Source organism: Cyprinus carpio, chromosome A6 (assembly GCF_018340385.1).
Source record: "Cyprinus carpio isolate SPL01 chromosome A6, ASM1834038v1, whole genome shotgun sequence".
NCBI classification, from domain to species: Eukaryota; Metazoa; Chordata; class Actinopteri; order Cypriniformes; family Cyprinidae; genus Cyprinus; species Cyprinus carpio.
Window position 1 is genome coordinate 14,301,782 of NC_056577.1, and position 14,257 is coordinate 14,316,038.

General features: G+C 36.6%; 1 protein-coding gene across 1 annotated transcript; it reads right to left on the reverse strand.

The window, feature by feature from the left end:
• Positions 1-7,305: 7,305 nt before the first annotated feature.
• LOC122145295 (complement C1q tumor necrosis factor-related protein 1-like) lies at positions 7,306-13,473 on the reverse strand. The gene is made up of 3 exons (XM_042758145.1): positions 13,395-13,473; positions 11,511-11,700; positions 7,306-7,972 (listed from the first exon to the last, which is right to left on the reverse strand). Exons 2-3 carry the CDS (start codon positions 11,551-11,553, stop codon positions 7,428-7,430), a joined length of 588 nt encoding a protein of 195 aa, XP_042614079.1. The 5' UTR covers positions 11,554-11,700; positions 13,395-13,473; the 3' UTR covers positions 7,306-7,427.
• Between the last annotated feature and the right edge of the window lie 784 nt (positions 13,474-14,257).

Consider the following 14,257-nt stretch of genomic DNA (forward strand, 5'->3'; position numbering starts at 1 on the left):
TTAATTCCTGTTAGAATTGTGTGTTACACAGAGAACTGTGTTGTGTTTTGCAAAAAGTGTTTTATTGTTTAAAAGTCTGAGAATTAGCATATGTTTTTTTTAGATTTGGTGTGTGCTTCTTGCTGTTTGAGTGTCAGGCTTTCAGAAACTGTGTGACGAGTGAAGATGATCTGTGGTGTAAGCAGCTGAAAAGATTTAAACAGGAGAGAGTGAGTCCTAAAGCAGGTTCCGCGTGAGCAGGGCTTCACTGTGCTCCTGGTCTGCAGGTGTCGTGATGTTGGCTGTGTTTCTGCTGCTGGCCTCCGTGGCATCCGTCCCTCCTCCCTCCAGACCCACCGCCCAGATACTGCCCGCAGGTGCTGCGATCACCTGGACCCGCCCCTATGAGCCCCGCCCCCCAGCCTGCAGCCCATCACATGCCGGAGATCCGCACCATCATTTAACATGACCATCCTCAAAGTGAGACGGAGCTGGACTCTAACACTTCACACACTCTCTGAGCTGGTACTTTTGAATAATTACTTGAGAGTATTATTAAAGGTAGATTCTAGATAGTATGACTGTATTCCCGACGTACTACTCCACTAACAGGGAGTTGTATAAATGTTACGGACAAAACAGTCTTAAAACAATGTCACCAGAGATGTTTTACAGTATACAACCTAAAATTTGTTACTGCCTGGATAATAACGGTTCCAATCAGATGTACACTTGAGAATTTTCTCTTTCCATATACCCACCTTATAGTAGAATTATGCAGAATTAAGGTTTGTTTTGCTGCAGGACCCTGAGTTTACATTTTACTCTGGTGACCCACCACCACACTCTACCAAAGTTTATTGTTCTTCGCTCAACATTAAAATGTGTGAATAATATATAGATTTTGAAGTTTAGGGTGTTCCATGGTTTCATCTGTGTAATTTGACTAGATTCTTTAAAGTGGCAGATAAGTTATTACCATAATACTGTAGAGTTGGGGGGGGGGGGGGGGGGGGGGGGGGGTGGACACACACACTTTGGGAGTGTTTTTCCTCCAGAGTCTATTCTGCTGTTGTAATTATACACAATTATATGTTTTTGGTTGCAGTTTTAGCGTTTTTTTTTTCATCGCTGTGTCCCAGTTTTGTTCAGAAACTGCAGCTCTAGAGGAACAAACGCAAGAAGCCAAAAGAGAAAAACGTGACTTTTGTTTACTTGTTTCTTCTGTAATGTTCACTTCTTCACCCGCAGTGGTCAAATCCATTACAGTTCAGAGAGATTCCTGAAACTGGACCACAAGAGGCCTTGCCTTAGGACGCGTGAAAGTCATGTGACCATATTATTTATAAGGGGTAATTTTGCTGTCAGTGCGTAGAAACCACTGCTCACTGGAAGCATTTTAATCTGCAAATAGTCTAAAAGACAAAATACAGACAAAAACTGTAACTAGATTTTTCACTTTCTGAAATGGTGAGTGGTGCTTCAGAGCGAAATGTGTACTTTATTGTCCAGACCGTGAAAATCATGCGTCCGATCGAATTTAGGAAAGCAACAAGGGCTTGATGACATCACTGTAAGCACTAGTAGTAGTGAACATGGGGGGGGGGGCTGGGTGACACGTCACGTATAGAATAAACCACTTCCTGCTTGACTCTCTTTGCTGGAGCTCCAAGTTTGATGTTTCTAGAATTGTTCAGTCCACTTTATAAAGAATGAATCAAAGCGCACAATCGTTACCACAGATATTTCACAGTGATTGAGGTTAGATGATCTGGTTCAGGACATTAATGATGAGAACTACCCCTACAGGCTGGAAAATCCATCAAAACACTCGTTGAATCTTTGCAATCTTGTGCTAATGACACTGTGTGCTTTAGATTCAAGGTTCCTTTGAGTCTGATTGAAAAACAGACAGATTCAAACATTAACATGATTTTTCCCGTTGATTGGATTATTTCAAGTATTACACAGTCCTTTCAATTTGACTGAAATTTCATCGGGGTCAGCGTCAGAACTAACTTCACTTAGAGCTAACCATGGCTGAAGGACTGGTAGGACCCCCCCCCCAACACCCCACGCATTAGTGAACCAAAAATGGTTGACGCATCCATAAATGACAATTGGGGCCGTGTGAGAAATGAGAGGAAAAACCTCTCAGAATCACAGTATAATTCTGATCCAACCAAGGAAAAAGATGTGAAAGCAAAACACAGTACTGGTGTACTCACTTCACCTGCTTGACTTCTAAAACTGATTACCAGTACTTGGGCAAAGTTACATTACAATATTGCATTACTCCAGAAAAGTTACTCATTGTGTTACTCAGTTACTTTTTATGGAAAGTAATGGCATTACAATATGTGCTTCTCCATAAAAAGTAAGTAATTTGGTTACTCTATTACTTTAGATGGAAAATAATGCCATAACAATATAGTGTTACTCCAGAAAAAGTAACTAATTAGGTTATTTAGTTTACTTTTTATGAGAAGTAATGCATTGCATTAAAACTCTGTGAGAATAAACAGTGCTTCACAGTGATAGAAGAACCTTTTTGTCTAAATGGTTTTCATAAAAACTTTGTTTTTTTGTCTTTAACATCTGAGAAGCTTTCTGTTTTCACAAAAGCTTCTTTGTGGCGCAAGAAGGTTCTTCAGATTACAAAAGGTAAGAAAGAGATTGTTCTTTTGGAAAGAAACCTTTGACTGAATGGGTCTACGGTGGAACCAAAAATGGTTCTTCTATGACATAGCTGTGAAGACTCTTGTAAGCACCTTTATTTTTAACATGTACAGTACACGTTCAAAGTTTGGAAACATTACTATTTTTTATGTTTTTGAAAGAAGTTCTTCTGCTAGCATCAAGCCTGCATTTATTTGATCAAAAATACAGAAAAAATTTAATATTGTGATATATTATTACAATTTAAAATAATACAGTTTTTAATTTTATACTACTTTAAATTATCATTTATTTATGTGATGCAAAGCTGAATTTTTAGGATCATTATCACATGATTCCTTTAGAAATCATTCTAATGATGATGATTCTTATCAAAGTGGGAAACAGTTCTGCTGCTTAATATTTTTTCAGAACGTGATACTTTTTTAGGATACGTTGATGAATAAAAAGTAAAAAAAAAAAAAAGAAGCTATGTTTTTAAAATATAAATATTTTGTTAATAAACAATATACACTACTGGTCTGTAATTTGGGGTCAGTAATTTTTTTTCTTTCTTTTTTTAAATAAAATCAATACTTTTATTCAGCAAGGATGTGTTAATTGATAAAAGTGATATTAAGAAATATATTATTAGAATATATATTATTAGATTTTCTTTTTAATTTTGAATAAATGCAGTTTCTTTTTAACCTTTTATTTCATCAAAATATATTAGACAGCAGAACTGTTTCAACACTCATCAATAAAATCAGAATATTAGAATGATTCTAAATGATTCACTTTTGTGATAGACTGGATGTTACTGTGACACACTGAAGGCTGGAGTAATGATGCTGAAAATTCAGCTTTGCATCACAGGAATAAATTATTTTTTTTAAATGTATATTCAAATAGAAACTATTATTTTACGTTGTAATAATATTTTCACAATATTACTGTTTTTTTTTCTGTATTTTTTATCAAATAAATTGCAGGCTTGATGAGCAGAAGAGACTTCTTTCAAAAACATTAAAAATAGTAATGTTTCCAAACTTTTGACCTGTACTGTAGTTTTGCATTACTTTTTGTCCACCTGAGCTGGGATTCCTTATTTGTTTTTATAAGAAAACCTCCCGGAAAAGTTATGTTTGTGGCAACTGTAAAGCCCTTTCACACAAAAAGTGGAGTGAATAATCTTAAGGCTGCAGAAAACGCCTCTGCACTGATTTCTCTCAACACAGGTACAGGAGAGCTGTCCGTGAATAAATGGGAAAACAAAGGAACTGGCGTTACTTGTTTTTTTGAAAAACTAACTCTGATATTTACTTGTAAATTTAAAAGTAATGCTTTACTTTACTCGTTATTTTATAAAAGTAGTTTGATTACATAACTCACACTACTTGTGATGCATTACCCCCAGCACTGCTGATTACACGCTGCTGAGATCACTGGACTGATTGTTGACGGGGATAAAGGAGAGCGTGGGACAGAGGGACGCCTGGTAAAGCCGGAGTGGACGGACCCCTTGGACTCAGAGGTGTGACGGGGCCCAAAGGCAGTAAAGGAGACACCGGGGCCCCCGGCCGGACCCCTGCAAAAATCCAGCAGTCGTCTTCTCCGTGGTCCGACGTAAAGCTCCTGCACAGTGCTGATCACTACCAGGCCTGATCTTCGACACAGTCTTCGTGAACCTGGGCGAACACTTCAACATGTTCAAGGGCAGAGTCTACTGCTTCGTCCCAGGAGTCTATTTCTTCACCGTCAAACATTCACACCTGGAAGCTTCAAGGAGACGTACCTGCACCTGATGCACAACGAGCGGCCGAAGGTGATCCTGTACACACAGCCCAGCGACCGCTCCATAATGCAGAGCCAGAGCGTCATGCTGTCGCTGGAGCTCAACGACGAGGTCTGGGTCCGGCTCTACAAGCGCCAGCGCGACAACGCCATGTACAGCGACGACGTGTGGACGTCTACATCACCTTCAAAACGACACCTGGTGGCTCCTAAAGTCTAGGAGCAGGGACCGCATTATTGCGCAGTATTTGAGTGTGTAGAGGCCAAAAAAGGCTTGTCTTAGTTTTTTTGGTTTTTCTAGTCAAAATATAAAAAAAATTCTTAAATCAAGATGTGTTTACTTTAGAAGCAAAAAAAATAAATAAATTAATAAAAATTAAGATATTTAGCATTATTTATAGGGGGTAAAAATAAAAACTAAATGAAATGCATTTTGCTTAAAACAAGTGTACTGGCAGATAATTTTACTTATTTAGGCAAAATGCCCTTAATTTTGTTCACCCCCCCCCCCCCCCCCAAAAAAATAAAAATAAAAAAATAAACAAGGCTAAATATCTTGTTGTTGTTTATCAAGTAAATGCATCTTAATTTAAGAATGTTTAGATATTTTGACTAGAAACAAGACAAAAATACTAAGTAAGATAAGCTTTTTTTTTTTTTTGCAGTGCAGAGATGTGTGTGTGTGTTTGTGTGTGTGAGCTTTTCAATTGAACACACTGTTGTTAAGGCATAAAGAGTTTTCCAGTGTTTGACTGGAGCTGCCGAGCAGCCTGTCGATGAACAGTGAGCAGGACTTTATCTCTCAGTCCCCACAGAACGTCTTCAGTGAGCTGTAGTTCCACACAAACGGGAAATAATCAGCTCAGTCCAGCAGGCAGGGTGTGTTTCATCCTCCTCCTTCATTCCCTGTGATCCGTGAACGAATTTGAGCCCTTCGTCTTCGAGAGATTAGGAAACTGATGACTGCATGTTACACGCTGGAGTTTACACTGGCGTCAGAGAACACAGAGATTTCACTGAAGAAAATTAGACAAGCTCCAACCTATACACACAATGATGGTTATAGAAAACATTGCGGGAACATGAAGGTTTTCAGTTTTCTTGTCATGATTATAACATTATTTGAAGGTTACAAACAAACGTGTTCTTACAATGTTTTACTATCTTTATTTTCACCCAATTATATATATATATATATATATATATATACAGTATATATTTAGTATTGTAGGAATGTTTAAAATGTCACCACAAAAACTAAATGTTGTAATTAGAACATAGTTTAAAGATGTTTCTTAAACATTCCACAAATGTTTATTTTTTACCCAAAATGTAACATTATTTGAATATCTGTTTTTTTATATTCTAAAAGTAGTTTTCTTGTCAGGATTGTAACATTATTTAAACGGTTACAAAAACATATCTAACAACGTTCTGCTAACTTTATTTTCACTCAAAATATAATGTTATTTGAATGTTCATTTTTATATTCTAAGAACACTACAATGTCCAATGTTTTCTTGTTGATTATTATGTTATTTAAATGTTATAATAAATACAAACGTCAAGTACAAATAACATGTATAAAGATGTTTTGAGAAAAACGTTAACGTTCTCAAAACATCTTTATACTGTTATTTGTACTTGAACGTTGTATTTTAATAACATTTAAATAACATAATAATCAACAAGAAAACATTGGACAATTGTATGTTCTTAGAATATTAAAATAAACATTCAAATAACATTATATTTTGAGTGAAAATAAAGTTAGCAGAACGTTGTTAGATATGTTTTTGTAACCTTTAAATAATGTTACAATCCTGACAAGAAAATTACTTTTAGAATATAAAAAAACATATATTCAAATAATGTTACATTTTGGGTAAAAATAACATTTGTGGAATGTTTAAGAAACATCTTTTAAACTATGTTCTAATTACAACATTTAGTTTTTTGTGTGACATTTTAACATTCCTACAATACTAAATATATAAAATAAAAAAATAAAAACATGAAGAAACTATTATTCAACTATAAAATAATGTAACAATCAAAAAAAGAAACAATCATGAAAATAAAAAAAAATTATAAAATAAAAACATAATGTGTGAAAACATTCATGTTCCCGCAATGTTTTCTATAACCATCATTTGTTGTATAGGTTGGAGCTTGTCTAATTTTCTTCAGTGAAATCTCTGTGTTCTCTGACGCAGTGTAAACTCCAGCGTGTAACATGCAGTCATCAGTTTCCTAATCTCTCGAAGACTGAAGGGCTCAAATCGTTCACGGATCACAGGGAATGAAGGAGGAGGATGAAACACACCCTGCTGCTGGACTGAGCTGATTATTCCCGTTTGTGTGGAACTACAGCTCACTGAAGACGTCTGTGGGACTGAGAGATAAAAGTCCTGCTCACTGTTCATCGACAGGCTGCTCGGCAGCTCCAGTCAAACACTGGAAAACTCTTTATGCCTTAACAACAGTGTGTTCAATAGTCTTTTTGTCTTGTTTCTAGTCAAAATATATCTAAAAAAATACCTAAAATAAAAAAAAAATCTTATCTAATCAAAACATATTTTCTTCTATCCAAAAAAAATATATCTAAAAAAATTCTTAAATTACGATGAATTTACTTGATAAACAACACAAGATATTTAGCCTTGTTTAGTTTTTTTATTTTATTTTTTTGGGGGGGGGGGGGGGGAGTGGAACAAAATTAGGGGCATTTTGCCTTAAATAAGTAAAATTATCTGCCAGTACACTTGTTTTAAGCAAAATGCATTTCATTTAGTTTATTTTTTACCCCCCTATAAAATAATGCTAAATATCTTAATTTTTATTAATTTATTTATTTTTTTTGCTTCTAAAGTAAACACATCTTGATTTAAGAATTTTTTTTTTATATTTTGACTAGAAACCAAAAAAACTAAGACAAGCCTTTTTTGGCCTCTACACACTCAAATACTGCGCAAATAATGCGGTCCCTGCTCCTAGACTTTAGGAGCCACCAGGTGTCCGTTGAAGGTGATGTAGACGTCCACGTCGTCGCTGTAAATGGCGTTGTCGCGCTGGCGCTTGTAGAGCCGGACCCAGACCTCGTCGTTGAGCTCCAGCGACAGCATGACGCTCTGGCTCTGCATTATGGAGCGGTCGCTGGGCTGTGTGTACAGGATCACCGGCGGCCGCTCGTTGTGCATCAGGTGCAGGTACGTCTCCTTGAAGTTCCAGGTGTGAATGTTGACGTTGAAGAAATAGACTCCTGGGACGAAGCAGTAGAACTTCCCCTTGAACATGTTGAAGTGTTCGCCCAGGTTCACGAAGACTGTGTCGAAGATCAGGGCCTGGTAGTGATCAGCACTGTGCAGAGCTTTACGTTCGGCCCACGGAGAAGGACGACTGCTGGATTTTGCAGGGGTCTCCGGGGCCCCGGTGTCTCCTTTACTGCCTTTGGGCCCCGTCACACCTCTGAGTCCAAGGGGTCCGTCCACTCCGGCTTTACCAGGCGTCCCTCTGTCCCCACGCTCTCCTTTATCCCCTGTCAACAATCAGTCAGTGATCTCAGTCAGCGTGTAATCAGCAGTGCTGGGGGTAATGCATCACAAGTAGTGTGAGTTATGTTATCAAACTACTTTTATTAAGTAACTAGTAAAGTAAAGCATTACTTTTAAATTTACAAGTAAATATCAGAGTTAGTTTTTCAAACAAGTAACGCCAGTTCCTTTGTTTTCCCATTTATTCACGGACAGCTCTCCTGTCCCTGTGTTGAGAGAAATCAGTGCAGAGGCGTTTTCTGCAGCCTTAAGATTATTCACTCCACTTTTGTGGTGAAAGGGCCTTTACAGTTGCCACAAAACATAACTTTTGGGAGGTTTTCTTATAAAAACAAATAAGGAATCCCAGCTCAGGTGACAAAAAGTAATGCAATCAAACAGTATAGGTCAAAAGTTTGGAAACATTACTATTTTTAATATTTTTGAAAGAAGTCTCTTCTGCTCATCAAGCCTTGCATTTATTTGATCAAAAATACAGAAAAAACAGTAATATTGTGAAATATTATTACAACTTAAAATAATAGTTTTCTATTTGAATATACTTTAAAAAAAAATAATATTATTCCTGTGATGCAAAGCTGACATTTTCAGCATCATTACTCCAGCCTTCAGTGTCACATGTAACATCCAGTCTATCACATGATCATTTAGAAATCATTCTAATATTCTGATTTATTATGAGTGTTGAAACAGTTCTGCTGTCTTATATATTTGATGAATAAAAGGTTAAAAAGAACTGCATTTATTCAAAATTAAAAATAAAAATCTAAGCTGAATAAAAGTAATAATATAATTTAAATAATATCACTTTTTATCAATTTAACACATCCTTGCTGAATAAAAGTATTGATTTTATTTAAAAAAAAAGAAAGAAAAAAAATTACTGACCCCAAATTACTGACCAGTAGTGTATATTGTTATTACAAAATATTTATATTTTAAAATCATAGCTTCTTTTTTTTTTTTTTTTACTTTTTATTCATCAAAGTATCCTAAAAAAGTATCACGTTCTGAAAAAATATTAAGCAGCAGAACTGTTTTCCAACTTTGATAATGTATCATCATATTAGAATGATTTCTAAAGGATCATGTGATAATGATCCTAAAAATTCAGCTTTGCATCACATAAATAAATGATAATTTAAAGTATAATAAATTTAAAAACTATTATTTTAAATTGTAATAATATATCACAATATTAAATTTTTTTTTCTGTATTTTTGATCAAATAAATGCAGGCTTGATGAGCAGAAGAAACTTCTTTCAAAAACATAAAAAATAGTAATGTTTCCAAACTTTTGACCTGTACTGTACATTGTTAAAAATAAAGGTGCTTACAAGAGTCTTCACAGCTATGCCATAGAAGAACCCTTTTTGGTTCCACAGTGAACCATTCAGTCAAAGGTTCTTTAAAGAACAATCTCTTTCTTACCTTTTTGTAATCTGAAGAACCTTCTTTCGCCACAAAGAAGCTTTTGTGAACCAGAAAGGTTCTTCCAGATGTTAAAGGTTCTTTTATGAAACCATTTAGACAAAAAGGTTTCTTCTATCACTGTGAAGCACTTTTATTCTCAAGAGTTTAATGCAATGCATTACTTCTCATAAAAAGTAACTAAATAACCTAATTAGTTACTTTTTATGGAGTAACACTATATTGTTTATGCATTATTTTCCATATAAAGTAATAGAGTAACCAAATTACTTACTTTTTATGGAGAAGCACAATATTGTAATGCATTACTTTCCATAAAAAGTAACTGAGTAACACAATGAGTAACTTTTTATGGAGTAATGCAATATTGTAATGTAACTTTGCCCAACACTGGTAATCAGTTTTAGAAGTCAAGCAGGTGAAGTGAGTACACCAGTACTGTGTTTGCTTTCACATCTTTTTCTGGTTTGGATCAGAATTATACTGTGATTCTGAGAGGTTTTTCCTCTCATTTCTCACACGGCCCAATGTCATTATGGATGCTCAACCATTTTTGGTTCACTAATGCTCCTAACAGTCTTCAGCCATGTTAGCTCTAGGTGATGTTAGTTCCTGATGCTGATCCCGATGAAATTTCAGTCAAATTGAAAGGACTGGTGTAATACTTGAAATAATCCAATCAACGGGAAAAATCATGTAAATGTTTGAATCTGTCTGTTTTCTCAATCAGACTCAAAGGAACCTTGAATCTAAAGCACACAGTGTCATTAGCACAAAGATTGCAGAAGATTCAACAAGTGTTTTGATGGATTTCCAGCCTGTAGGGTTAGTTATCATTATTAATGTCCTGAACCAGATCCTCTAACCTCAATCACTGTGAAATATCTGTGGTAACGATTGTGCGCTTTTGATTCATTCTTTACAAAGTGACTGAACAATTCTAGAAACATCAAACTTGGAGCTCCAGCAAAGAGTCAAGCAGGAAGTGGTTTATTGTATACGTGACGTGTCAGTGTTCACTACTACTAGTGCTTACAGTGATGTCATCAAGCCCTTGTTGCTTTCCTAAATGATCGGACGCATGATTTTCACGGTCTGGACAATAAAGTACACATTTCGCTCTGAAGCACCACTCACATTTCAGAAAGTGAAAATCTAGTTACAGTTTTTGTCTGTATTTTGTCTTTTAGACTATTTGCAGATTAAAATGCTTTCCAGTGAGCAGTGGTTTCTACGCATTGACAGCAAAATTACCCCTTATACATAATATGGTCACATGACTTCACAGCGTCCTAAGGCAAGGCCTCTTGTGGTCAGTTTCCAGGAATCTCTCTGAACTGTAATGGATTTGACCACTGCGGGTGAAGAGTGAACATTACAGAAGAACAAGTCCACAAGTGTTACGTTTTTTCTTTTTGGCTTCTTCGTTTGTTCCTCTAGAGCTGCAGTTCTGAACAAAACTGGGACACAGCGATGAAAAAACAAACGCTAAAACTGCAACCAAACATATAATTGTGTATAATTACAACAGCAGAATAGACTCTGGAGAAAACACTTCCAAAGGTGTGTGTCCATCAAACTCTACAGTATTATGGTAATAACTTATCTGCCACTTTAAAGAATCTAGTCAAATTACACAGATGAAACAACATGGACACCCTAAACTTCAAAATCTATAATATTATTCACACATTTTAATGTTGAGCGAGAACAATAAACTTTGGTAGAGTGTTGTTGGGTCACCAGAGTAAAATGTAAAATCAGGGTCCTGCAGCAAAACAAACCTTAATTCTGCATAATTCTACTATAAGGTGGGTATATGGAAAGAGAAAATTCTCAAGTGTACATCTGATGGACACTTTATTATCCAGCAGGTAACAAATTTAGGTTGTATACTGTAAACATCTCGGGAACATTGTTTTAAGACTGTTTTGTCCTAACATTTATACAAACTCCCTGTTAGCTGGAGTAGTACGTCGGGAATACAGTCATACTATCTAGAAATCTACTTTAATAATACTCTCAAAGTAATTATTCAAAAGTACCAGCTCAGAGAGTGTGTGAAGTGTTAGAGTCCAGCTCCGTCTCACCTTTGAGGATGGTCATGTTAATGATGGTGCGGATCTCCGGCATGTGATTGGCTGCAGCCTGGGGGGCGGGGCTCAGGGGCGGGTCCAGGTGATCGCAGCACCTGCGGCAGTATCTGGGCGTGGGTCTGGAGGGAGGAGGGACGGATGCCACGGAGGCCAGCAGCAGAAAACACAGCCAACATCACGACACCTGCAGACCAGGAGCACAGTGAAGGCCCTGCTCCGGGAACCTGCTTTAGGACTCACTCGCTCTGTTTAAATCTTTTCAGCTGCTTACACACAGAATCTTCACTCGTCACACAGTTTCTGAAAGCTGACACTCAAACAGCAGAAGCACACACCAAATCTAAAAAAACATATGCTAATTCTCAGACTTTCATAAAACACTTTTTGCAAAACACAACACAGTTCTCTATGTAACACACACATCTAACAGGAATTAATATTATGCCAAAGGTGTTTCTTTTGAGATGTGTTTGTGATATTTTGAATGCAGTGCTTCATTTTGCAAGGGATGAGAGGCATTTTGCATTTTGTGTTTGCGGTTCTTAGATTTGTGTGTAAAGTTTTGAAAATGTGTGCAAGCAGCTGAAAAAAACTGTAAAGACACGTCTCTTTGGCCAAGCATTCACATCATGTAACTCATAACCTTGTACTTCAGTTATATCTGATCAAATGCACATTATTGTCTTTTGTTTGGGTTTGAACACATCATTTTTGCTTGGTTGGAATGTTGTAAATTTACTTGTGCAAAAAAAAAAAATTATTGCAAAAAAAAAAAAAATTGCAAATATAGCTTTGTTTCCATCCCAAAATGTATCAGCCTCAAGCTTTTTATGCACATTTCAAGATTTTATGCATATCTTGGCATTTCCATTATAAGTTTTTTAAGCAATATCCCAAAAATTGCATAAAAACACATCTAGTGACAAACGGAAACTCAACTGTGGAGACAGTTCAGATTGTGCTGTAAAACAGCTAAAAGACAACTATGTGAGTTCAGTTTCAGATCAAGCATGAAAAATTCCTCAAACAAGTTCAATTCAGCAGTTCTACAAAAGACAGCAATGTCATCTGTTATTCAGGTTCAATATTGATTCAGTTTAGTTCACTACCAGTGATCATGATCTCAATTCAGTTCAAGTTGTTCACACCCGATCCGATCATGGCATCAGACACATTTAACATGCACAGCGCTGTGTGTGATCCGTATATAAACTCAAGAAAGAATGATCTTAACATCCATAAAATACTGCCAGTCTAATAATTATTCAAATATAAACCACCCTGTCATACAAAAACCATATGAGAGATGTTCCCATCATGCAGCAGGAGCCTGAGGTTAAATGTGTGTGTCAGTAATGAAATCTCCAGAACACGAACAAGAGATAAAAACTGTTATAAAAAATGACATTTATGGATCTCATCATCTATGGCTCAATCACACATGGAAAAGAGCTGCTTGCTTGCTTTCGTTCTGTTCTTCAGAGTAAGTTCAACACATTATTATTCACTCTTAGAAGTGTCTGCAGCATCATCTCCGTCTTTCTCTCTTCAGAACACTTTATAATGCACGCTTCTCATTTTAATTAGGCTTTTTTTGCAGTCTATAACATTGCTTTTAAAGAACAGTCCTCAAACCTGAATGAATCATTGAGATGCAGCAGCAGCTGTACTTATGAAAACCGCTCTAGAGAGAGCACAAGAGCCACGTCCTCACACAAGTTATCAATCTCATCAAACAATCCTCACACACTTCTATATCTCTGTCCAAATAGATGAGATGAAAAACCTCGCCTGACTCGTGCAGCCAAACTGCTGTCTGACTGAAGCTCTCACACAAAGACTTGAGAAGTCCAGAAGAAATGTAAAGCTGAGACTCACCGCTGTGTCCTCGAGCTCCTTCTGTCTTACATTAGGAGGAGTTTCCTCGGGAAACACTCTTTATTCTCTCTCTCTCCCGCCTCCCTCCTCGTGTTTTAAAGCAGCGTTTTGCTCGTTCACAGATGCTGAATCCGCAGGTCAAAGCCGTGGTTTGATGCAGATAAATCAGACCAAACGCAGCAGCATATGGAGGAGCGCTTCAATCCAGCGTATTATATTTACTGGCTGCAGTCTGCTGTAAATATGTGCACCCCTACTGTAAACAACAGATGCCATTGTGAGGAGACAGATCCACTGGTGAGATGATGATGCCATGCTGAGGAAACCCGAGCCAGTTAATGAAGAGAAATGTGTTTGATTCTCTCATGAATGATTCCTCAGATCAGGAGCGTGCTACACCCCTGGAATATGTAATGATGATGCCATAAAACAGTGTTTCAGAACCTTTCAGTCATTCTTGAAAAGAACAATAGTTCTTAGTCTGAAGAGCATCTAAAAAACGTTTCCACTATAAAGAACCATGGAATCCTCCACCAACCATACACCAACACCCCTACAATTCAGCAATACCCTAGCAACCACCAGAACACCCTAGCAACCAAACCATAATAAACAAACAAAGCCAATCAGATCAATTTCTAGTGCTTTTGATCAGAAAATCATGATGTAATTTGTTAATACTGTCTTAATATTTTCATGCCTTATGATCACATTTATCAGATTTTGCGACCCTTATGACCCTGGAGCACAAAAAACTAGTCATAATGGTCTTTTTTTTTTTTTTTTTTTTTTATAAAAAAGCTGAATAAATAATCTCTCCATTGATGTGTGGTTTGTTAGGAGGACAATATTTGTCTGAGATA